General features: G+C 39.8%; 1 protein-coding gene across 2 annotated transcripts in view; it reads right to left on the bottom strand.

Moving 5' to 3' along the window:
- LOC117335015 (protocadherin gamma-A6-like) overlaps positions 1–25,060 on the bottom strand; it is a 30,419-nt gene extending 5,359 nt beyond the window's left edge. Inside the window, exons 1-3 of one of the 2 annotated variants that reach the window (XM_033894908.1) lie at positions 24,843–25,060; positions 13,675–13,742; positions 12,276–12,726 (exon numbers count right to left, since the gene is read on the bottom strand). In XM_033894908.1, coding sequence (XP_033750799.1) covers positions 12,276–12,726; positions 13,675–13,742; positions 24,843–24,879 — 556 coding nt within the window. In that variant the 5' untranslated portion in view covers positions 24,880–25,060. Of the gene's footprint in view, positions 1–12,275; positions 12,727–13,674; positions 13,743–23,467; positions 24,334–24,842 lie in introns of those variants that run through there. The other variant, XM_033894916.1, reaches the window with a different exon arrangement.
- Between the last annotated feature and the right edge of the window lie 2,718 nt (positions 25,061–27,778).

Below are 27,778 nucleotides of genomic sequence, written 5' to 3'. Positions count from 1 at the left end.
CTAGGCAGCAAGGGGAACCTACATATGAAATTTGAGGAAGATCTCTTCAGTAATTTCTGAGAAATAGCGATAACAAACTTCAATTGTCAAAATCCAAGATGGCTGCCTGTCGGCCATGTTGTTTTCCGATAGGTCTCAAAATGCTTTAAGCATAACTAGGCACCAAGGGGAACCTACATATGAAATTTGAGAAAGATCCCTTCAGTACCTTCTGAGAAATAGCAATAACAAACTTCAATTGTCAAAATCCAAGATGGCTGCCTGTCGGCCATGTTGTTTTCCGATTGGTCTCAAAATGCAATATTCATACTAGGCAGCAAGGGGAACCTACATATGAAATTTGAGAAAGATCCCTTCAGTGCTTTCTGAGAAATAGCGATAACAAACTTCAATTGTCAAAATCCAAGATGGCTGCCTGTCGGCCATGTTGTTTTCCGATTGGTCTCAAAATGCAATATGCATAACTAAGCAGCAAGGGGAACCTACATATGAAATTTGAGAAAGATCCCTACAGTACCTTCTGAGAAATAGCGATAACAAACTTCAATTGTCAAAATCCAAGATGGCTGCCTGTCGGCCATGTTGTTTTCCGATTGGTCTCAAAATGCAATATGCATAACAAGGCAGCAAGGGGAACCTACATATGAAATTTGAGAAAGATCTCTTCAGTTCTTTCTGACAAATAGCGATAACAAACTTCAATTGTCAAAATCCAAGATGGCTGCCTGTCGGCCATGTTGTTTTCCGATTGGTCTCAAAATGCAATATGCATAACTAGGCAGCAAGGGGAACCTACATATGAAATTTGAGAAAGATCCCTTCAGTACTTTCTCAGAAATAGCGATAACAATTTTCAATTGTCAAAATCCAAGATGGCTGCCTGTCGGCCATGTTGTTTTCCGATTGGTCTCAAAATGCAATATGCATAACTAGGCAGCAAGGGGAACCTACATATGAAATTTGAGAAAGATCCCTTCAGTACTTTCTGAGAAATAGCGATAACAAACTTCAATTGTCAAAATCCAAGATGGCTGCCTGTCGGCCATGTTGTTTTTTGTTAGGTCTCAAAATGCGATATGCATAACTAGGCACCAAGGGGAACCTACATATGAAATCTGAGAAAGATCCCTTCAGTACTTTCTGAGAAATAGCGATAACAAGAATTGTTTACGGAGGGACGGAGGGACGGACGGACGGAGGGACGGACGACGGACCACGGACGCAGGGCGATTTGAATAGCCCACCATCTGATGATGGTGGGCTAAAAATATGGTCCCCTTCCAGGCTTTATCTACAAAACGTAAAAATGTGGTCCCCATCCAGGCTTTATCTACAAAACGTAAAAATATGGTCCCCATACAAGCTTTATCTACAAAACGTAAAAATGTGGTCCCCACCCAGGCTTTATCTACAAAACGTAAAAATAAGGTCCCCATCCAGGCTTTATCTACAAAAAGTAAAAATATTGTCCCCATACAGGCTTTATTTACAAAAAGTAAAAATATGGTCCCTATCCACGCTTTATCTACAAAACGTAAAAATATAGTCCCCATCCAAGCTTTATATACAAAACGTAAAAATGTGGCCCCCATCCACGCTTTATCTACAAAACGTAAAAATGTGGTCCCCATCAAGGCTTTATCTACAAAACGTAAAAATATGGTCCACATCCAGGCTTTATCTACAAAACGTAAAAATATAGTCCCCATACAGGCTTTATCTACAAAACGTAAAAATATGGTCCCCATCCACGCTTTATCTACAAAAAGTAAAAATATTGTCCCCATCCAGGCTTTATCTACAAAACATAAAAATGTGATCCCCATCCAGGCTTTATCTACAAAAAGTAAAAATATTGTCCCCATACAGGCTTTATCTACAAAACGTAAAAATATGGTCCCCATCCACGCTTTATCTACAAAAAGTAAAAATATGGTCCCCATCCACGCTTTATCTACAAAACGTAAAAATATTGTCCCTATCCAGGCTTTATTTACAAAACGTAAAAATATAGTCCCGATACAGGCTTTATCTACAAAACGTAAAAATATTGTCCCAATACAGGCTTTATCTACAAAAAGTAAAAATGTGGTCCCCATCCAGGCTTTATCTACAATACGTAAACATGTGGTCCCCATCCAGGCTTTATCTACAAAAAGTAAAAATGTGGCCCCCATCCACGCTTTATCTACAAAACGTAAAAATGTGGTCCCCATCCAGGCTTTATCTACAAAACGTAAAAATATGGTCCCCATCCAGGCTTTATCTACAAAACGTAAAAATATAGTCCCCATACAGGCTTTATCTACAAAACGTAAAAATATGGTCCCCATCCACGCTTTATCTACAAAAAGTAAACATATTATCCCCATCCAGGCTTTATCTACAAAAAGTAAAAATATGGTCCCCTTCCAGGCTTTATCTACAAAACGTAAAAATGTGGTCACCATACAGGCTTTATCTACAAAAAGTAAAAATATGGTCCCCTTCCAGGCTTTATCTACAAAACGTAAAAATGTGGTCCCCATCCAGGCTTTATCTACAAAAAGTAAAAATATTGTCCCCATATAGGCTTTATCTACAAAAAGTAAAAATATGGTCCCCATCCAGGCTTTATCTACAAAACGTAAAAATATGGTCCCTATCCAGGCTTTATCTACAAAACGTAAAAATATTGTCCCCTTCCAGGCTTTATCTACAAAACGTAAAAATATGGTCCTCATACAGGCTTTATCTACAAAACGTAAAAATGTGGTCCCCATCCAGGCTTTATCTACAAAACGTAAAAATATGGTCCACATCCAGGCTTTATCTACAAAACGTAAAAATATAGTCCCCATACAGGCTTTATCTACAAAACGTAAAAATATGGTCCCCATCCACGCTTTATCTACAAAAAGTAAAAATATTGTCCCCATCCAGGCTTTATCTACAAAACATAAAAATGTGATCCCCATCCAGGCTTTATCTACAAAAAGTAAAAATATTGTCCCCATACAGGCTTTATCTACAAAACGTAAAAATATGGTCCCCATCCACGCTTTATCTACAAAAAGTAAAAATATGGTCCCCATCCACGCTTTATCTACAAAACGTAAAAATATTGTCCCTATCCAGGCTTTATTTACAAAACGTAAAAATATAGTCCCGATACAGGCTTTATCTACAAAACGTAAAAATATTGTCCCAATACAGGCTTTATCTACAAAAAGTAAAAATGTGGTCCCCATCCAGGCTTTATCTACAATACGTAAACATGTGGTCCCCATCCAGGCTTTATCTACAAAAAGTAAAAATGTGGCCCCCATCCACGCTTTATCTACAAAACGTAAAAATGTGGTCCCCATCCAGGCTTTATCTACAAAACGTAAAAATATGGTCCCCATCCAGGCTTTATCTACAAAACGTAAAAATATAGTCCCCATACAGGCCTTATCTACAAAACGTAAAAATATGGTCCCCATCCACGCTTTATCTACAAAAAGTAAACATATTATCCCCATCCAGGCTTTATCTACAAAAAGTAAAAATATGGTCCCCTTCCAGGCTTTATCTACAAAACGTAAAAATGTGGTCACCATACAGGCTTTATCTACAAAAAGTAAAAATATGGTCCCCTTCCAGGCTTTATCTACAAAACGTAAAAATGTGGTCCCCATCCAGGCTTTATCTACAAAAAGTAAAAATATTGTCCCCATACAGGCTTTATCTACAAAAAGTAAAAATATGGTCCCCATCCAGGCTTTATCTACAAAACGTAAAAATATGGTCCCTATCCAGGCTTTATCTACAAAACGTAAAAATATTGTCCCCTTCCAGGCTTTATCTACAAAACGTAAAAATATGGTCCTCATACAGGCTTTATCTACAAAAAGTAACAAGAGATCCCAGAGGGATCTTGGCGCCCACCATTGAATGATCTTTATAGGTTCCATGTCAGATTGATCTTTTCTCTACTTTTCCCTTCTAAGTCTTACTAATCTGTGTAAATTCAGAAACAGCCCTCTAGTACTTTTCAAACAAGGGGTACCTATATATAAAATTTAAGATTTAGCGATAATGGCTGTCTGTCCGCCATGTTGCTTCCGGATTGGTCCCAAAATGCAACACCAGGGACCAAGGGGAACCTACATATGAAATTTGAGAAAGATCCCTTCAGCACTTTCTTAGAAAGAGCGATAACAAGTTTCAATTGTCAAAATCTAAGATGGCTGCCTATCGGCCATGTTGTTTTCCGATTAGTCTAAAATTGCAATATGCATAACTAGGCACCGAGGGGAACCTACATATGAAATTTGAGAAAGATCCCTTCATTACTTTCTGAGAAATAGCGATAACAATCTTCAATTGTCAAAATCCAAGATGGCTGCCTGTCGGCCATGTTGTTTTCCGATTGGTCTCAAAATGCTTCATGCATAACTAGGCATCAAGGGGAACCTATATATGAAATTTAAGAAAGATCTCTTCAGTACATTCTGAGAAATAGCGATAACAAACTTCAATTGTCAAAATCCAAGATGGCTGCCTGTCGGCCATGTTGTTTTCCGATAGGTCTCAAAATGCTTAATGCATAACTAGGCACCAAGGGGAACCTACATATGAAATTTGAGAAAGATCACGTCAGTACATTCTGAGAAATAGCGATAACAAACTTCAATTGTCAAAATCCAAGATGGCTGCCTGTCGGCCATGTTGTTTTCCGATTGGTCTCAAAATGTGTTATGCATAACTAGGCAGCAAGGGGAACCTACATATGAAATTTGAGGAAGATCTCTTCAGTAATTTCTGAGAAATAGCGATAACAAACTTCAATTGTCAAAATCCAAGATGGCTGCCTGTCGGCCATGTTGTTTTCCGATAGGTCTCAAAATGCTTTAAGCATAACTAGGCACCAAGGGGAACCTACATATGAAATTTGAGAAAGATCCCTACAGTACCTTCTGAGAAATAGCAATAACAAACTTCAATTGTCAAAATCCAAGATGGCTGCCTGTCGGCCATGTTGTTTTCCGATTGGTCTCAAAATGCAATATTCATAACTAGGCAGCAAGGGGAACCTACATATGAAATTTGAGGAAGATCTCTTCAGTACTTTCTGAGAAATAGCGATAACAAACTTCAATTGTCAAAATCCAAGATGGCTGCCTGTCGGCCATGTTGTTTTCCGATTGGTCTCAAAATGCAACATGCATAACTAGGCAGCAAGGGGAACCTACATATGAAATTTGAGAAAGATCTCTTCAGTTCTTTCTGACAAATAGCGATAACAAACTTCAATTGTCAAAATCCAAGATGGCTGCCTGTAGGCCATGTTGTTTTCCGATTGGTCTCAAAATGCAATATGCATAACTAGGCAGCAAGGGGAACCTACATATGAAATTTGAGAAAGATCCCTTCAGTACTTTCTGAGAAATAGCGATAACAAACTTCAATTGTCAAAATCCAAGATGGCTGCCTGTCGGCCATGTTGTTTTTTGTTAGGTCTCAAAATGCGATATGCATAACTAGGCACCAAGGGGAACCTACATATGAAATCTGAGAAAGATCCCTTCAGTACTTTCTGAGAAATAGCGATAACAAGAATTGTTTACGGACGGACGGAGGGACGGACGGACGGACGGAGGGACGGACGGACGGACGGACGGACGGACGGACGGACGACGGACCACGGACGCAGGGCGATTTGAATAGCCCACCATCTGATGATGGTGGGCTAAAAATATGGTCCCCTTCCAGGCTTTATCTACAAAACGTAAAAATGTGGTCCCCATCCAGGCTTTATCTACAAAACGTAAAAATATGGTCCCCATACAAGCTTTATCTACAAAACGTAAAAATGTGGTCCCCACCCAGGCTTTATCTACAAAACGTAAAAATAAGGTCCCCATCCAGGCTTTATCTACAAAAAGTAAAAATATTGTCCCCATACAGGCTTTATTTACAAAAAGTAAAAATATGGTCCCTATCCACGCTTTATCTACAAAACGTAAAAATATAGTCCCCATCCAGGCTTTATATACAAAACGTAAAAATGTGGCCCCCATCCACGCTTTATCTACAAAACGTAAAAATGTGGTCCCCATCCAGGCTTTATCTACAAAACGTAAAAATATGGTCCACATCCAGGCTTTATCTACAAAACGTAAAAATATAGTCCCCATACAGGCTTTATCTACAAAACGTAAAAATATGGTCCCCATCCACGCTTTATCTACAAAAAGTAAAAATATTGTCCCCATCCAGGCTTTATCTACAAAACATAAAAATGTGATCCCCATCCAGGCTTTATCTACAAAAAGTAAAAATATTGTCCCCATACAGGCTTTATCTACAAAACGTAAAAAATATGGTCCCCATCCACGCTTTATCTACAAAAAGTAACAAGAGATCCCAGAGGGATCTTGGCGCCCACCATCGAATGATCTTTATAGGTTCCATGTCAGATTGATCTTTTCCCTACTTTTCCCTTCCTCTAAGTCTTACTTATCTGTGTAAATTCAGAAACAGCCCTCTAGTACTATTCAAACAAGGGGAACCTATATATAGAATTTAAGATTTAGCTATAATGGCTGTCTGTCGGCCATGTTGTTTTCGTATTGGTCCCAGTATGCAAAACTAGGCACTGAGGGGAACCTACATATGAAATTTGAAAAAGATCCCTTCAGTACTTTCACAGAAATAGCGATAACAAACTTCAATTGTCAAAATCCAAGATGGCTGCCTGTCAGCCAAGTTGTTTTCTGATTAGTCTCAAAATGCAATATGCATAACTAGGCACTGAGGGGAACCTGCATATGTAATTTCAGAAAGATCCCTTCATTACTTTCTGAGAAATAGCAATAACAAATTTTAATTGTCAAAATCCAAGATGGCTGCCTGTCAGCAATTTTGTTTTCCGATTGGTCTCAAAATGCAATATGCATAAGTAGGCACCAAGGGGAACCTCCATATGAAATTTGAGAAAGATCCCTTCAGTTCTTTCACAGAAAAAGCGATAACAAATTTCAATTGTCAAAATCCAAGATGGCTGCCTGTCGGCCATGTTGTTTTCCGATTGGTCTCAAAATGCAATATGCATAACTAGGCACTGAGGGGAACCTGCAAATGAAATTTCAGAAAGATCCCTTCATTACTTTCACAGAAATAGCGATAACAAACTTTAATTGTCAGAATCCAAGATGGCTGCCTGTCGGCCATGTTGTTTTCTAATTAGTCTCAAAATGCAATATGCATAACCAGGAACAAAGAGGAACCTGCATATGAAATTTGAGAAAGATCCCTTCAGTACTTTCACAGAAATAGCGATAACAAACTTCAATTGTCAAAATCCAAGATGGCTGCCTGTCGGCCATTTTGTTTTCCGATTGGTCCCAAAATGCAATATGCATAACTAGGCACCAAAGGGAACCTATATATGAAATTTGAGAAAGATCCCTTCAGTACTTCCTCAGAAATAGCGATAACAAACTCAAATTGTCAAAATCCAAGATGGCTGTCTGTCGGCCATGTTGTTTTCCGATTGGTCCCAAAATGCAATATGCATAACTAGGCACCAAAGGGAACCTACATATGAAATTTGAGAAAGATCCCTTCAGTACTTCCTCAGAAATAGCGATAACAAACTCCAATTGTCAAAATCCAAGATGGCTGCCTGTCGGCCATGTTGTTTTCTGATCGGTCCTAAAATGCAATATGCATAACTAGGCACCAAGGGGAACCTACATATGAAATTTGAGAAAGATCTCTTCTATACTTTCTCAGAAATAGAGATAACAAACTTCAATTGTCAAAATTCAAGATGGCTGCCTGTCGGCCATGTTGTTTTCCGATCGGTCCCAAAATGCAATATGCACAACTAGGCACCAAGGGGAACCTACATATGAAATTTGAGAAAGATCCCATCAGTACTTTCTCAGAAATAGCGATAACAAGAATTGTTTACGGACGGACGGACGGACGGGACGGACGACGGACCACGGACGCAGGGTGATTTGAATAGCCCACCATCTGATGATGGTGGGCTAAAAATATGGTCCCCATCCACGCTTTATCTACAAAACGTAAAAATATTGTCCCTATCCAGGCTTTATTTACAAAACGTAAAAATATAGTCCCGATACAGGCTTTATCTACAAAACGTAAAAATATTGTCCCAATACAGGCTTTATCTACAAAAAGTAAAAATGTGGTCCCCATCCAGGCTTTATCTACAATACGTAAACATGTGGTCCCCATCCAGGCTTTATCTACAAAAAGTAAAAATGTGGCCCCCATCCACGCTTTATCTACAAAACGTAAAAATGTGGTCCCCATCCAGGCTTTATCTACAAAACGTAAAAATATGGTCCCCATCCAGGCTTTATCTACAAAACGTAAAAATATAGTCCCCATACAGGCTTTATCTACAAAACGTAAAAATATGGTCCCCATCCACGCTTTATCTACAAAAAGTAAACATATTATCCCCATCCAGGCTTTATCTACAAAACGTAAAAATTTTGTCCGTATCCAGGCTTTATTTACAAAACGTAAAAATATAGTCCAAATCCAGGCTTTATCTACAAAAAGTAAAAATCTGGTCCCCATCCAGGCTTTATCTACAAAAAGTAAAAATATTGTCCCCATACAGGCTTTATCTACAAAACGTAAAAATATGGTCCCCATCCAGGCTTTATACAAACTGACCTGAAAGGTAAGGTAAATTATATCCAGACTTTATCTACATTGGTACAAACTTTCATCTACAAACCAGGACATATTCGTGGAATACACGAAGTACCATTTGGCTAATATGACATTTAAGCAATGAACAGTGTTTTTTTTAGGTCACCTGAGACAAAGTCTCAAGTGGCCTATTCTAATCCCCTTTTTTCCGTCGTCGTGCGTCGTCCGTCGTCCGTCCGTAAACAATTTACATTTTCGACTTCTTCTCCAAAACCCACAAACCAAATTCTATGAAATTTGGCAGGAAGCTTCTATGGCTAAAGGTCAACCAAAATTGTAAATTATATGGTCCCCACCTCCCAGGGGTCTGAGGGGCGGGGCCAAAAAGGGTCAAATTGACTAAAACTTCAAAAATCTTCTTCTCTACTCTCAGATATGCTGGAATCAAACACTCTTCATAGATGGAAGGGTCGGAAGGTGCTTTACCAAAATTGTAAATTTGATGACCCTGGGGTCACAAATTTGCCCCTGGGGAGGGGGTAAACTTTACAATAGTTTATATAGGGAAATCACATTTTTGACTTTAATTTATTCTATTTCTATTGGAATTCATTCTAATTTTGTAAACATTGTCAGCATCGGATGACAGTTTGATGGCATGCACATGTTGGCCCTGACTGACCCCAAGGGGCTGATGGGCGGGGCTAAAAAGGGCCAAATTGACTGAATTTCACAAATATTCCTCTCTACTCTCAGGTATGATGGAATCAAATATACTTCATAGATGGCTGGGTTTGAAGGTTCTTTACCAAAATTGTGAATTTCATGACCCTGGGGTCTCAAGTTTGCCCCTGGGGCGGGGCTAAACTTTACGATAGTTTATATAGGGAAATAACATTTTTGACTTTTATTTGTTTTATTTCTATTGGAATTCATTCTAATTTTGTAACTATTGTCAGCATGGGATGACAGTTTGATGGCATGCACATGTTGGCCCTGACTGACCCCCAGGGGCTGATGGGCAGGGCTTAAAAGGGCCAAATTGACTGAAATTTCAAAAATCTTTTTCTCTACTCTCAGATAGGATAGAATCAAATACACTTCATAGATGGCATCGTCTGAAGGTGCTTTACCAAAATTGTGAATTTCATGACCCTGGGGTCTCAAGTTTGCCCCTGGGGCGGGGGTAAACTTTACTATAGTTTATATAGGGAAATAACATTCTTGACTTTTATTTGTTTTATTTGTTTTGGAATTCATTCTAATTTTGTAAAAATTGTAAGCATGGGATGACAGTTTGATGGCATGCACATGTTGGCCCTGACTGACCCCCCGGGGCTGATGGACGGGGCTAAAAAGGGTCAAATTGACTGAAATTTCAAAAATCTTCTTCTCAAGATTGAAATAAGGTGGAATCAAATACTCTTTATTAGCTCACCTGGTCCGACGGACCAAGGCGAGCTTATGACATACCGTTGCGTCCGTCGTCCGTCCGTCCGTCAACAATTGACTTCTTCTTCATAACCACACATCAGAATTTGACCAAATTTGGTCAGAAGCATCCCTATGGGTAGGGGACTCAGAATTGTACAAACGATGGGGCTGACCCCCTGGGGGCCTCTGGGGCAGGGCTAAAAGGGGTAATTTTTGCGCTATTGATATAAACGACTTCTTCTCTGAAACCAAGCAATGGCTATCACTCATATTTGTCTGGTAGCATCATTATGGGGTGGGGATTCAAAATTGTACAAATGATGGGGCTGACCCCCCAGGGGCCTGAGGGGCGGGGCCAAATGTGGTCAATCGGGCTATATTCATATAATTGACGTCTTCTCTTGAACCAAACAATGGATATCTCTCATATTTTACTGGTAGCATCACCTTGGGGTAGGAATTTGAAATTGTACAAATGACGGGGCTGACCCCCTGGGGTCTGAGGGGAGGGGCCAAAAGGGGTCAGTTTTGCAGAATTGATATAAACGACTTCTGCTCTGAAACTAAGCAATGGATATCGCTCATATTTGCCTGGTAGCATCCCTATGGGGTGGGGATTCAAAATTGTACAAATGGTGGGGCTGACCCCCAAGGGGTCTGAGGGGCGGGGCCAAAATTGGTCAATTTGTTTAAACAACTTCTTCTCTGAAACTAATCAATGGATATTACATTTGTATGGTAGCATGGTTATGGGGTGGGGATTCAAAATTGTACAAATGTTAGGGTTGACCCGGGCCGCCAGGGGGCTGAGGGGTGGGGGCCAAAAGGGGTCAATTTAAACAACTTATTCTCTGAAACTTTTAAATAGCAATGGTTTGACTGGTAGCATCCTATTGGGGTATGGATTTAAAATTGTATAAAGGAAGGAGCTGACACCCCAGGGGGCAGAGGGCAGGGTCAAAAGGGGTCAATTAGTCTAAACAAGATCTTCTCTGAAACTAAGCAATGGATATCACTCACATTTGTGTGGTAGCATCCCTATGGGGTCGCGCCAAAAGTCAATTTCATTTTATGGATTAATGCACTTTTTGGCATTTTTAGTATTAAAATAAAACCAATGTACATGTACCCATATACAATATATTGACATAGTAATACCAGCGACAAATATACTTCAGCATCATTCTTGTTTCATATCTCATGAAACCAGGTGAGCGATACAGGCCCTCTGGGCCTCTTGTTTAATGTCGCATGGCCCACTGGGTGTTATAGCCTGAGACACTGGGTGTTATAGGCGTATGGTGGCAACTGCCTCTTAGCATTGTGTCAATGGCGAAATGTGGAGCAAATGTAAATATTAAAGTATGAAATGACATATCTCAATCCAGGCGTGCGTTCACAAGGTCTACATGACACGGTTTTCTTTTCTACCAACTTTCATTAGGAGATAAAGGCGTTGGGTTCACAAAGTCTACCTAGCGATGCGTGAACATTATAATTGTTGCATGCCGTATAACTCAAACATCTGCCTCTGTTATCTTCTTCCTTTCTACTTACTTACATGGAAATCAGTCAAGAAATAAAACACAAGACAAAAATTTGATATGAAATTTACAAATGTGATACACCTTTACCTGAAAAGTACAACGGTTTGACTTTCAAACTGACCTGAAAAGAACAAAGGTTTGACCTTCAAACTGAACTGAAAATTACAAAGATGTTATAGTAAAACAGGCTTTATCTTCAAACAGTACAAATTACAGCGATACACATGCAGGCTTAGTCTACAATTAAATCTGAAACTAAAATGATGACATACATCCTATCTTGATCTACAAAATAAAAAGTACAACAGACAAAACAAAACATAATGACAAGTTCAAACATGATATGCAGCCTGGTTTGATCCACAAACAGAATGCTTTATTGCGAAGAACGACTCTGGTCTCTGTTTCGTTAATGTTAACTTTAAATTTTCCATGTGACATCTTTTAAGGGAAGTTCCATAAACTAAGACATCCAAGGATGCTTCCTTTGTAAAATTTTCGGTTAAAGAATTCCCTTACTGATGAACGTTATTAAACCGGGGGTGACTTGACTAGAACCACTTACAGACATCATATTTTGGCTAAATCAAGACAGCTTTGATCAAATCTTATTATTTCCGTCGAACATACCATCACTGACTTGAACTCGAACAGCGTAACCTGGCTTGTCTAGGGCTTGTTCCACAGATAGAGTCCCCGTCGTGGAGTCGATGGCGAAAGGTGAGGGGTGAGATACTATACTGTACACTAGTTGGTTCCGAAGGTCCACATCAGTTGCTCGTAACATCAAAATGACAGTCGATACAGGCGTGTCGACTTTCATGGAAACGTTATACATCTGACGTGTAAAAACAGGAGAGTTGTCGTTAACGTCCAAAACGTGAACAGTTACGTTGGCAAGTAAAGAATCGACTCCATTGTCGGACACCAAAACATCAAAATTATAGATCGATTTAGCCTCCCTGTCCAGTCCGAAAAAGGTATAAACTGCGCCCTGGTGTAACTCCACTGTGAAGGGCACAGGCGGCGATAGATGTATAACTGGTAATGTACCATTCGGACTAGAGGTTACCCCATCCACCTGGTGAAATAGAAATTGTAGAAATAGTAATGATTGTCTTACAACATCTAAAAATATTTATTTAGCAAAAAACTTATCGAATCCATATCGGAGAGGTTATGAGGAAATAGCCAACTGAAAATTAGGTGCTTTGGGCATTTGTGTGATACCATATATATCGCCACGTTCGTGGAGTGTAACGTAATCAGAAACCTTGGCTAGTGAAGATGGTATATCATCGGAAGCAAGCAATCTGTGAAATAACGCAGATTACGGTATTTTATAATCCGACATTTGAACTGACATTGATCTACAATAAACCTACCCCAACTTTGTTAGAGGATTACGCCGAGAAACTTGTCGGTTGGCGTTAGAATAAAAAAATAACCAGACTTTTGGCCAGCTGAATTACAAAAATCAGGAAGAAATTGTACAAAAATACCCGATAGTGTCTTCTGTTTCATCAAGGACACCTGTCAAGTAAACAGTCAAAGACAGGTGCGATGTAACCAGGTGGTGTGTCCTGGCGGCTTTCGGATCTTCAGTGAAGTAGCACTCTGATGAAATCAGTTCCGCGCTATCGCAAGCACCAACGTACCACCGCCGACCCCCTCACATCCAATAACATCACACGCCTGCATCTCGCACATAGAGGAGACCCTCGTTTAATGACTATATATGTTGATAGGACGTTGAGCAATACCAAATCCAAACCAAAACCAATACTTCTGCTGTAAACCTCACATGTCGCTTCGTCCACGCCCCTACGTAGCCTAACACACCACTATTCTACCTTTACATCACTACTAAATCATGTTTTGCTGTCTGATCGCGCCGTGTTGAAACAGAGGAAATCCTCGCTACTTGTACCAATCTTATATATCACTTCCATCAAGTCACTTACTACAACCCTTGACCCCGGTATGACGTCACGCCTCGGTACCGTCATCTCGCCTACAACCCACTTACCTTGCCGATGTAGGTCCCTGCTGGCATGTTTTCCGTCACATTGAAGTCGTAATGGGCACTGTATACTCCTTCAAATTATAATAAGATAATATCCGTTATTTAAGCAATGAACAGTGGCTTTAATGTCGTTATAGTCGATATGGCAGCAAGAAGTATGGTGGGCAAATGCAGCATGGAAACCCGTAAAACCACTGTTCAATTTTCGTCAACTTTGAAAAAAACTAAACCAACACACAAAAATCCCGCCTTTTTTAATGTCACATGACCCACTGTGTGTTATAGCCTGAGGCACTGGGTGTTATAGGCGTATGGTAGCAACTGCCTCTTAGCATTGTGTCAATGGGGAAATGTGGAGCAAATGTAAATATATATGTAAGGTATCCCGTTTGATTCACTTTAGCTGTTATGTATCTAAATCTCAATTTGTTTGGAAAGGTGCTGATATCTTGTATGCCTTTTGTATAACACTATAACAGATGACCAGACGTCAAAATTCATCTTCAAACAAGACTCTTGGTACCATGACACGTTAACCAAGGCTCTCGGTACCATGACACGTTAACCACGACCTTTGGTACCATGACACGTTAACTAAGACTCTTGGTACCATGACACGTTAACCACGACCCTAGGTACCATGACACGTTAACCAAGACTCTCGGTACCATGACACGTCACCCAAGACTCTTGGTACCATGGCACGTCACCCAAGACTCTTGGTACCATGACACGTTAACCAAGACTCTTGGTACCATGACACGTTAACCAAGACTCTTGGTACCATGACACGTTAACTAAGACTATTGGTACAATGACACGTTAACTAAGACTCTTGGTACCATGACACGTTAACCAAGACTCTTGGTACCATGACACGTTAACCAAGACTTTTGGTACCATGACACGTTAACTAAGAATCTTGGTACCATGACACGTTAACCAAGACTCTTGGTACCATGACACGTTAACCAAGACTCTTGGTACCATGACACGTTAACCAAGACTCTTGGTACCATGACACGTTAACCAAGACTCTCGGTACCATATCATGTTAACCAAGACTCTTGGTACCATATCATGTTAACCAAGACCCTTGGTACCATGACACATTAACTAAGACTATTGGTACCATGACACGTTAACCACGACTCTTGGTACCATGACACGTTAACCAAGACTCTTGGTACCATGACACGTTAACAAAGACTCTTGGTACCATGACACGTTAACCACGACTCTTGGTACCATGACACGTTAACAAAGACTATTGGTACCATGACACGTAAACCAATACTATTGGTACCATGACACGTTAACTAAGACTCTTGGTACCATGACACGTTAACAAAGACTCTTGGTACCATGACACGTTAACAAAGACTCTTGGTACCATGACACGTTAACCAAGACTCTTGGTACCATGACACGTTAACTAAGACTCTTGGTACCATGACACGTTAACTAAGACTCTTGGTACCATGACACGTTAACCAAGACTCGTGGTACCATGACACGTTAACCAAGACCTTTGGTACCATGACACGTTAACTAAGACTCTTGGTACCATGACACGTTAACCAAGACTCGTGGTACCATGACACGTTAACCAAGACTCTCGGTACCATGACACGTCACCCAAGACTCTTGGTACCATGGCACGTCACCCAAGACTCTTGGTACCATGGCACGTCACCCAAGACTCTTGGTACCATGACACGTTAACTAAGACTCTTGGTACCATGACACGTTAACCACGACCCTAGGTACCATGACACGTTAACCAAGACTCTCGGTACCATGACATGTTAACCAAGACTTTTGGTACCATGACATGTTAACCAAGACTCTTGGTACCATGACATGTTAACCAAGACTTTTGGTACCATGACACGTTAACTAAGACTCTTGGTACCATGACACGTTAACCAAGACCCATGGTACCATGACACGTTAACCACGACCCTTGGTACCATGACACGTTAACTAAGACTCTTGGTACCATGACACGTTAACCAAGACTCGTGACACCATGACACGTTAACCACGACCCTTGGTAACATGACACGTTAACCAAGACTCTTGGTACCATGACACGTTAACCAAGACTCTTGGTACCATGACACGTTAACCAAAACTCTTGGTACCATGACACGTTAACTAAGACTCTTGGTACCATGACACGTTAACCAAGACCCATGGTACCATGACACGTTAACCACGACCCTTGGTACCATGACACGTTAACTAAGACTCTTGGTACCATGACACGTTAACCAAGACTCTTGGTACCATGACACGTTAACCACGACCCTTGGTAACATGACACGTTAACCAAGACTCTTGGTACCATGACACGTTAACCAAGACTCTTGGTACCATGACACATTAACCAAGACTCGTGGTACCATGACACGTTAACCAAGACTCTTGGTACCATGACACGTTAACCACGACCCTAGGTACCATGACCCGTTAACCAAGACTCTTGGTACCATGACACGTTAACTAAGACTCTTGGTACCATGACACGTTAACCAAGACTCTTGGTACCATGACCCGTTAACCAAGACTCTTGGTACCATGACACGTTAACTAAGACTCTTGGTACCATGACACGTTAACCAAAACTCTTGGTACCATGACACGTTAACCAAGACTCTTGGTACCATGACACGTTAACCACGACCCTAGGTACCATGACCCGTTAACCAAGACTCTTGGTACCATGACACGTTAACCAAGACTCTTGGTACCATGATACATCAACAAAGACTCTTGATTCAATGACAAGTTTTAGTACGACTTGAACTGATGTGCGCGAGTCTGTTAAATCTCATTTCCCTAGCGCTGAGATAAACTCGGGAGTATACGACAATATAAACATGAAAGCCATCAAAGAAATGTAACTTATATCGTCTGATGAATAGGAAATGGGGGGTTCTGCATCAATCTATCCCTCCTTCTTTATTTATAGTAAATCCCTCCCTGGCGGGATGGATCAGTGAGGGATCAGTGAGGGATGAGGCATTGACCCCATGACCTCTAATTAAAATGTCCTTTTAATTTATAATATTAATTGTATAACTGTAATGATGGTTATACTTTACGTCAGGTTTATTTATAGACTGACAACTGCAAACATGTTGCGTGTTACCTCAGAGTAGCATATAAAACTATGAAAAGTAGAGAAGTGATTCATTCTTCAATTATGGGTTGGAAGAAACACTAGACTAGAAAAGTAATATCTCAAGGTATTGATGCATTATGGGACGTGGATCTTGCTGATGTATCCAACCTAGAGAAGGAAAACGATGGAATGCGTTTCTTATTCGTTGCCATCGACGTGTTTTCGCGCCATTTATGGGTAGTTCCTTTGAAGAATAAACAACATCAGTCTATCATAGACGGATTCAAACATATCTTTGATCAAGGCAGAAAACCAAAGAAGTCAGGTCGGATCCGGGTAGTGAATGGAAAAATAAATGGGTGAAGGCATTCCTCGATCGGGAGCAAGTGGGTCATTACGTCACACATAACGTCACTCACGCAAACTATGCTGAAAGAGTAATCAGGACATTAAAAGCGCTGATGTATCGCTATTTTACGCACAGACGAACGTATCATTATCTAGACGTTTTGAAGGACATTGTTCGAAACTACAATGCAAGACACCACAGTGCTCTTGGCGGTAAATCACCGGATGATGTAAAGAAATCAAACCAAGCACTTGTTTGGAAACATTTGTATGTAGACACAAAGAAGCCTAAGGCAACGAGAAAAAAGAATCCTCCAAAACCATTTAAATTCAAGATAGGAGATGTAGTACGAATATCGAGTAACAGACGTACGTTTCAACGGGATTACGAACAAAAGTGGACGGAAGAAGTTTTCACTATTAAAGCAAGATACCTCCGCCAGGGTATACCTGTCTACAAAATTGTGGACTACGACAGAGACCCGATTAAAGGAATGTTTTACAACAGCGAGCTACAAAAGGTCAGTAAAGGGAGAGACGATCTATTCAAAGTGGAAAAAGTGTTGAAACGTCGCAAGAGAAATGGAATATCGGAAGTCTACGTCAAGTGGCTGGGTTACCCGAAAAAGTTCAATAGCTGGATCAAAGAAAGTGATATGGAAGACATTTAGCCGATAGTATAAAAAGACCAAGATACTCCTTTCTTCGTCATTTATGTTTCGTACGTGGAAGGATTAACATCGACCAAAATGAAACATAGGTGTAACATGTGCGCTAAAGAATATTCTCGAGCTCAAGATTTGCTTCGGCATAAGAGAGATAAACATATAATTAAAGATGGAAATATTTTCTACAAGCAACAAGTGCCGCAACAAGTGCCGCAGGTGTCGCAAGTGCCGCAGAAAGTGCCGCAAGAAGTACCGCAAGTGCCGCAGAAAGTGCCGCAAGAAGTACCGCAAGTGCCGCAGAAGTGCCGCAGGTGCCGCAGAAAGTGCCGCAGAAAGTGCCGCAGAAAGTGCCGCAGGTGCCGCAAGAAGTACCGCAAGTGTCGCAGAAAGTGCCGCAGGTGCCGCAAGAAGTACCGCAAGTGCCACAAGAAGTGCCGCAGAAATTGCCGCAAGATTTTGTCTTCAAGCATCCATTCACAGCGAATATTTCCGGACCGACATCTTGTGGGAAAACATATTTCGCCAAGATGCTTCTTCAACAATACACAGACATAATATCACCTCCTCCACAGAGAATCATATGGCTTTACAAAAGATGGCAGCCTCTGTATGATATCATTAAATCAACAGTCAATCCAGCTGTAGAATTCATAAAAGGGATCCCCATCGATCTAGAACAGGACTCGTTTCTTGACGTTAACACGAGGAACTTAATCGTGATAGATGACCTCATGTCTACAGCTTCGAAAGATCCTCGTATTAATGAGTTATTTACGGAAGGAAGCCATCATAGAAACCTGTCAGTCATAGCAATCAATCAAAATCTATACTACAGCAAAGACCCTACGCAGAGAAGGAATTGCCACTACCTAGTATTGTTCAACAATCCAGTGGATAGACAACAAATCATGACCTTAGCGAGGCAAATGTATCCTGGGAAAGCCCAACATTTCATTCGTCAATTTGACGACGCTGTCTCTAACCCTTATGGCTATCTGATGGTAGATTTGAAACCAACTACTCTAGAATCATTACGTTTACGTGGTAATGTGTTCAGCGAATATAAAAAGGGTTCAAGACGAGAAGTTGTTCATTCAGAAAAAGACAACCGAGGAGAGCAGACGTATTCTGAGGGTCAGAGGCAAGAAATTGATCATTCAGACAACGGCAGCCGTAGAAAACAACCCAATAAATCAGAATATCTAGAGAACAATAATTTGATTTCCTCTAATACTATGGAAGGTAAAATGCATTCATGTGATGATTGTGGACTTGTTTTTGAAAACAGTCACGACTTACAAAAACATATTAAGCATTGGTGTCCCGATCAATTCCCATCAAAGCGGAAGATTGAAGAACTCGATGAAACTGTACCTCGTAAAAAGATTCGTTATGAAAGAATGCTATCGGACGACAGCGATGATGATTCGACTTTGGGAGAGGAAGATCATATTGTGTTTATGAAATTCGCTCAAATAGCAAAGGAACGGAACGAAGAGGAATGGCAGAAGAAGCGGGACAAGTATGTGAAGGAAGGGTTGTCTGAATCAGAAGCAGAAAAAAGAGCAAACATGAAACTTAAGGAAGCCGACATACAACAATTCACGGATGTATATGAAAAACTCTTGTCATACATGCTTCAAGTACGACATCTTAGTCTACACGAGAAAATTATGGACACAATAGAAAGATACATTGACAGTGGTATGGATGCAAACAAAGCAATCAGAAAGACATTGAGAAAATATAAATATGAGTTTGACGAATATTTAGATTCCATTACAGACAACGATGACGAGGAGAGTGATACTGATTCTGAAAGTTCTGGCAATGAGGACGCTGATGAAACGGAGGACGAAGGCGAAACCGATGGGGATACTGATAATGAATCAGAGGAATAAATTATATATATTTTCAACTTGAACGTTTTATTTTAAAAGTTAAATGTGTGCATATTGTGAATAATTCCGAACACTGTATTTTTGCTGTAAATAAAACGTGTAAAAACTCTCATGTTGTCATTGTTCTGTATTGATACAATAGAAAACAAAAAGTATTGATCGACATTTAATTACTTTATTACGAATATTAAAAAGGTACCATGACATATAAACTTAGATATTATATATTTTTATCATTGACGCATTGACTTAATTATGATAGTCTCTTATCTGTCGACAGATTTTAAACTTAATGAACATCTTATTTACAACAATCAAGCATTATTGTATAACATAAATACTTTGTGAAAATACATGGATACACAAATATACCTATATATAAATGTGTAGCCGTACAAATGATAACACCATAAAAGATCAGATTGCATGCCATATGTATGAAACGGTTCATCACTGTGAAATTTTATAATGACAATAAGTCAAACTCTCTATGCCAGTGAAATACCGTTTGTCATCGTACGGGGAGAGACTTGTCTTGTTTACAGTGATGCTATATAGCTGATGGTCGAAACTACGTATAAGATTAATCTTATGTTCGCAATTGCTTTGTTCAGAAAGACATGCTAAGTAAGCTTGATGTCTCAATTGCTTTTCAATGACACACTTTTTAACGCCCTTAGCTGTACGTTTCTCTATACCCCAACATTTCAGGCTGTACATTTTTGGTTTTAATCCGACAAACTGATCCATGACCTGACCTTTACATTCGCCTTTCATTTTACCGAGCACTTTACAGTTTTTCATGCTGAACATTGGACTGTCCTTTGGGTAATTGCTGGTGTCAAACAGGTCAGCGTTGTCGTACATGTCTCTGTACCAGTCAGGTGTTTCTATACAGTAAGCGAGAGAGTCGGTGTCAGTGAATAATAATTCTGCTTTTGACCCATACTTTTGTTTGATGAAATCATAATGGAACTGATACATGAATATCTTGGAGATCTCTAGAATACAGAACCCTGCATAAATCGGTCGATTTAAAACAATGTTTGTTTTCTTCATGTTCACAGCTACAAGATCTTTGTTGAAGATTTTGAAAGACTGAAAGTTTGGCTTTGCACAGACTTTTCTGAGTCGTTTTGGTGTATTGACAAGTTCCACTGAAACTCGTTTTCGCATGTTTTCCATTGTTTTGCCAAATACAGAGTTGTTCATTAGTTTGAAGAAGTCCTTCTCGAAATCGTTCTTGGCAAGCATTCTTTTTGCGGTGTTAAAATCAATGTAAGGCTTCAGCCAAGCAGATTGAGTAAATTCAATAGCTCGATGAATTTTCGTGAGGACCATGCCTTTAGCAAGATAATATTTCAGATTTCGATAATGGAGGACATATTGTTGCTTAGAGCCAAGATTTGGAACTAATTTTCTAGACGGTTTCCCTTTGATATTCAATTTTTTTCGAAGCTTTTGAGAATCTGGAGAGAGCATACCCTTCGTAATGTCCAAGTTTTCGGGGGCTAAGGGATAGTCATTGTGTTTGTCGTGCAAATGCTCCGGGTACTCAAGGTCAACTTCTAAAATGTATCCGGTTTCCGCGTCGTCATCGATTTTAGAAACGTCAAATTGTGTGATTTGTTCGGTTGTCAACCACACAAAGTCTTTTTCTGGTAGGGATTCAGACATACTCGTACCGTACAGATTGTTCATATCAAGGTATGTGAGCCAAGTATTTGGTTTTGACGGGTCGAAGTCTGGGGTATTTGGGTTGTTGGCTTGAGCAAACTTTTTTGAAATCATAGAAACACCGCCGCGAATGCCCTTTTCAACCATCAGTACCATGTCAATATCGTCAAGAAGTTGAAGTTCTACTCCTGTCATTTTCAACATTGCCTCCCACGAAAATCCAGGCGCCGTATAGTAATGGGCGGGGTCCAAATGATAATAGTCTAGACTGATGGAGCGAAAGTTCTCGAACACATCAGCTAATAGCAACACATCTGTCTTCAGGTACAGGTCATGGTACTCGCCAAAGCATGTCATGTCAAAAGTGTGCCAGACCGATTGCGCATGTCTATAATCTGAGTCGGATAGCTCCGTTTCCGCTAGTTTATTATAAAACTGATCTTTGCCGGGTAATTTGTTTTCATCGAACTTTTCTGTTGTTGTCGCGAAATCGTACGGGTATACCCCCTTTCGAAGAAGAAGTTTGAGATGCTCCGCTTTGGGGAAGTGCTTTGACAAGTTCGGAAATTTATCTACTCCTTCAACTGCCAAATTTGACACCAATGTGTCTAGTGGAGCATTTAGAAATTGCAAGGAATCGATGAATCTCAGATTCCCTAGTGAGAAAGACATGTATTTCCCCATATTGTTTGGTATACAGGACAGGGGTTTTGATTTGTATTTTCCCGCCGACTCCATCAACAAATGGATATCATAACCGCGTAAATTATGAAATACAACGGGGATGTAAAATTTTGACCCCTGAGATCTCTTTCCCTGTCTAAATTGGAACTGAAAGTTACAATGAATATGGCTGGCACCGCGAAATGCCCCATTTAAGTGATCGTGGTCGCGAACCCTGTCTTCTCCCAGCTCTTTTTGACAGATGTGACATATCTGAGCATTTTGAAAAGACGCTTCTTCTTCTTGTGTTAAATTCATTGGTTTCACGTTTTCTAAAATTTTGCAGATATTTTCCTCTTCCTCGATTAACTGTTTGAAAAACTTGTCAACTACGTCGGTACCTCTATAGACCTTAGCAGTTTTTGATAGTTCGTCGGATGAACATTTTACCATGTATGAAAAGCCGCAAGGTTCGTGCTTCTGATATCGAGTCGCTGACGATTTGTGGGGATTTTGTTCACATGTGCTTATAGGGCAAACAAAGCTTTCAAAGTCAGCATAAATCACAAAAGGGACTTTGAGCTGTTAATGAATTTGATTAAATTTGACCCACTGTTGTTGTTCTTTTTTGGGGAAGCTAAGTTTCTGAGGGCCGTGAGGGGAGCAGTAAGGGACATGGTCGTCTAACAGTTGCTGGGATGTGTAACCATGGAGACAATAGTTACAATAAAAAGTTTTACATTTATAAGCAGTGCGGTCACCAAGCAAACGGCTCAAATTTCTAACGAGACAATACTGTCTGCTTTCAGCTTTAGAGAACAAAAGAAGGTTTACATGTCTGGAAGTGCTGCACATGTCGGTTACGTGTAATGGATACACGTCATCGCCCTCTAACCCTAATAAATTGACGGAGATGTTGTTTTGCTTTTCAAATTTCTATATCTGAGATAAGGAAATGGGGAATTCAATGCCTGTCAATTCCAATTTATGTTCGTACTGAGTATAATGTGTTACACGCACTGCATTGTCTACACCTGATACGGGGTGTAAATCTGCAAGGACTGACCACAGGAAACATTTTTGGTCAGTATTTTGTATGTTTAGAACGGCCCTTTTCTTTGGAATATTTGGTGGTAGGGGTAAGTAGCTACTACCCTCTAACGGTGTGTATTCTACGGTATTGACTTCAAGTTTTAGAATTTTGTCTATCGTCCACCCACTCCCATCTCGCTCAAAGTTTTGATAAGCGTTATGTAAGTGGCGGAAAGCCTCTGCGAGTTGTTCAGTTAATTGAGTAATATTTGTACATGTGAGATTTATGGATCTAAATGTAGGTTCGGCAAAGATGGGTTCATTATTTTGGTCATATTTCACAAATTTGATAAACATTGTAAGGAACCATTTCATACCTTTTATGTTTTTCGATCTTTCTTCTAAAATGTCTTTGATTGTTGTTTGATTGTCACTAAAAAATTGTAGAACATCCCAAAGATTTCCTGGGTTTGGATCCAATGTCTCCGTCTGAGCCGTTCCTTAAGGTGCGTCCATACCAGCCCCTCGTTGATGTCGGTCCACCCAGGCTTCTCGTCGTGTAAGGCATATTTCACAAACATCAGTCCTCCTTCCATAAAACCTTTCCGGGGGTGGCCGATGGCACCAGTTACACTCCCTCCCCAGATCTCCACAAATGTCACAACATTTCTTTCCCGGGAGTAAATTCTTCAGTCGTGAACACCAATTGCACTTTACTGTGTTCAAAACACTTGTAGAACCTCTCTATCAATCGCTTGTTTCTTTGGTTGTTTCGCATTAATAGACTCGCTGATTCCATCACCCTTTCTTTTCTTATTTGGAGGTGAATTTTCCTTATTTTCCTTATGCGTTTTAAGATGTCTGTTGAAGTTATCTTTACGGTTAAATAGTGTCTCACAGTGTGAACAGGAATACTGTTGCGAGTCTCCATGAAATGTTCGATTATGGCGCATTAGATGACATTTTTGTTTAAAGACCTTATCGCATTCAATACATTTGTTTGGCTTTGTTGGTTTTTGTACGCTTGGCTGATCAGCAAGAGGGCTAGACGGCGGAGACTGAGCACTGACAGCTGTATACCGTAGCAGACGAAACTGTACAATCGAGAGTTACTTTACAGTGCTAGTCAAGAGCAGATGATGGATAGAAATAAGATGTATTCTATCAAAACTGTAGCGGAATTAGATACGTGGGCGGCAGAAAATCACTTATCAAAGAACACGGATACGGAATATAGCAGGTTAAATAAATATACATACGATATATTGAGACACCACAGGTAAATTTCTGCTCGACTGGTTTCAGTAGTTTTCATACAATCTGTAAATCCGTGTATAAAGTTTCTGTTATGTACATACATACGTCCGTTCACCTCGAGTGATGCATTCACCAGCTTGCATACGCTTACCTAACGTATAACATGTTTGGACATGTCAGTCTATAAATAAACCTGACGTAAAGTATATCCATCATAACAGTTATACAATCAATATTATAAATTAATAGGACATTCTAATTAGAGGTCATGTGGTCAATCCCTCATCCCTCACTGATCCATCCCGCCAGGGAGGGATTTACTATAAATAAAGAAGGAGGGATAGATTGATGCAGAACCCCTCACAATCGTCGCCAACAAATATTGGCTCCGTTCATTGATATTACGAAAGGATCATCGGTGAGACAAGGTACGCTAAAGGACCATCATCTTCTTATACAACAAGGACTAAAATCAAAATGTTAAGAAATACATACCCATAATTAGGGTGAGGAAGATCAAAATCCACGTCATATTGTTATAAGTTTGTGAACAGCGACAGGTGCGTGTTATCTCCTATACCGAGCTTTGTAGTTGATCTCTCATTCTAGTGTGTAGTTGGAGAGCTGTCTTGATCCGTAACCTCGGGCTACTCTTCATTTGATTTACTTGCTGCTAATTATATCGTAGTTGTCCAATAATGAAACAATGAGCGTCCGACACTGAATAGATTATAGTGTGTCTTCAGTAATACCGACACTTAATAGATTATATTGTGTCTTCAGTAATACCGACACTTAATAGATTATATTGTGTCTTCAGTAATACTCCCCCCCCCCCCCCCCCCCCCCGCACACACACACACACACACTTAATAGATTATTATATTGTGTCTTCAATAGTAACTACCAATGTTTTTGTACTTGCTATCACTATTGAATATTCCCTATTATTACATTGTTCTTGAACTAATTCCGTGTCGGCGCCTGATTCACCTTTTCTATCATTATTTTATTTTTAATTTTTACTAGTTTCTAATCAACTGAAGATTTGGCTGCCATGACATATCCTTCTGGATCCTTCTATTGTGTTCTAGTCCTTCTCTTGTGTATCTCAGATACCACAGTCTCCAGGGTGTAGACGACTTCATCAAATTACTTCAGAACCGATGGTCTATATATACTAGCATTAGTCCCCCAGCGGAAACGAGAGTAGGGGTAGGCTGGGGGGCTCTAGTTTTGCGTTGTGTCCGCGTAATGTATATAGAGTTGAGTTTGCAAAATAATGACATTTCAATCTTTTTATCGAACATTGCTGAATATGATAGCTATACTCCAAGAAACTCTGTTAAGATCGCATGAGGTCAGCCCCCACGAGGACGAGTACTTCACTAATTCGCTTCATGACATTCTGCATTATCCCTAGATATACGTTCATGTCAGTAATATTTCCCCTGCCTGAATCATCTTATCGACTAGCATTCTAATTCTTGGAATATAAATCGACTGTCAACTCCCGGCATTACAGCTGTACTAGTTTAGGTCATTTTAATCATCGTCTTTCGCCCGCCGTCCATAAGCTTTTCATATTTCCAACTTCTTCTCAAGTTCCACCAGACTTAACCATCAGTTGTTATTTTTTCGGGTCGATCCGAAATCCAAGATGGCCGTCATCTTGATAACACATTTTAAATTTCTTCTCCATTTACACTAGTGGGATTTAGCTCAAACTTGCCAGAAGTGATGCAGAGATGGTCCTGACAAAGTGTTATTTTCAGGGACGTCTGAAGTCCAACATGGTCTCCATGATCGCCATATTAAAGAACGTACATAATGTATTTTAAAAACTTCCTGTCCAGTTCCAATAGTAGGATTTAGTTGAAACTTGCCAGCATTATCATGAAATGTTCCTAACAAAGTGTTGTTAATTTCCGGGTCGATCCGAAATCAAAGATGACCGATATGGCTGTCACTTTGAAAAAAAAAAACAATTTGTGGGATTTCGATGAAACTTGCCCAGAATTAAATAGTCAAAATTCCAATATGAATGCTAGGATTGAACAATTATATTTTTCGTAAAGAACACACATTTTAAACTTCTTCTTTAGTTCTATAAAATGTATCGTCGGATACCCACGGTTGATTGCACTACACGCTACGCTACACTTATCCTGACAAGTGAAGTGTAGTGAAGTGCAACCAACCGTATCCGACAATGCCATCAAATAGATTAAGATGATATCTACTAGGTACTATCCCAACATAGTCCTTTCCATATGTTGACAGAAGGGTCGCTAGGTCGAGTTCCTGCATGGTGGTCTAGTGGTAGGACGCAGGGCTATGTGACTGAATGGTCGCAAGGTCGAGTCCCAACACGGGGTTGTATCTTTAGAAAAAGATAATTTACTCCTTTGTGTTCCAGTTGACTCAGCTGTAAATGACTGTGGTAGTTATAGGGCAGTTCAAGAATTGTCAAGCATAAACCGTTAGCGCCAAAATGGCAGTTCCGACTGAATGCTCCCAAAGTAGTTGAGAAAGTCATCAGCTGGTTTGTGAGTCTCATTAACCAGAGATGAAAATATTTGAAGGCCCATGGAACTCTTGTTATGTCTATAAGTGTTTGGATGTTGTGGTCATCGATCTACCCTGTTATCCAAGAGAAGTGGTTAGTGTTCAATTAACACATCCACATCTCAAAAAATAATCAACAATTGTTCACAAAGAATACAAGAGCTCATGTTTCTAAATTTTTTATTCATTTCTTCACTAACACAACTGAAAACAAAAAACAATAACATAGCATTATGATAAATAGTTTCCTTCACAACCTACATACTGCATCAATTGAATGTTTAATGTACAATATGTCTGTTGTAATACTAAAAATACCAGGTACATTTACATTGACCTTCCTTCATAGTTTGAATTATCTGTATATGTGTTTACATATATAATACATAAATGATTCAGAATTGTTTCAAAAGGTGGACAACAATTAACTATTATCCAATATGAATCCACTGTTCGTACTTTCAGTTAATTGTTTAGCAATGAATAAAAAATCACTGTAAGTCAGCCTTGTTATGGTCAAAATGTCAGTGGTTTTAAACGTACTTCATGTATGGCATAATGCCAATTGTATTTAAAATTGCACTATATAAGTTCTGAATTAATGCTGATAGATTATTAATCAAGTCATGATAATCATATTACAAAGGTTGAATATTTCGTTTTCATTGAGTACAAGTATAGTGTTGACTGGCAAAAACTTATTGAACCAAGGCATTATACAAAGCTGTAAAACAAAACCTATCACCATAATCAGTACTGCACTACAGATAAACTCAACTAAAAACACCAGGTCTTAACAGTCACGGCTTAGTTATGATATACTGCACTTGTAATTGTTGTTGTGGCCTATCATGGAATTAACA

Source organism: Pecten maximus, chromosome 1 (assembly GCF_902652985.1).
Source record: "Pecten maximus chromosome 1, xPecMax1.1, whole genome shotgun sequence".
In the NCBI taxonomy this organism is placed as follows: domain Eukaryota; kingdom Metazoa; phylum Mollusca; class Bivalvia; order Pectinida; family Pectinidae; genus Pecten; species Pecten maximus.
The sequence above is the reverse complement of the archived record's forward strand: the minus strand, read 5'-3'. Positions and strand labels throughout refer to the sequence as shown.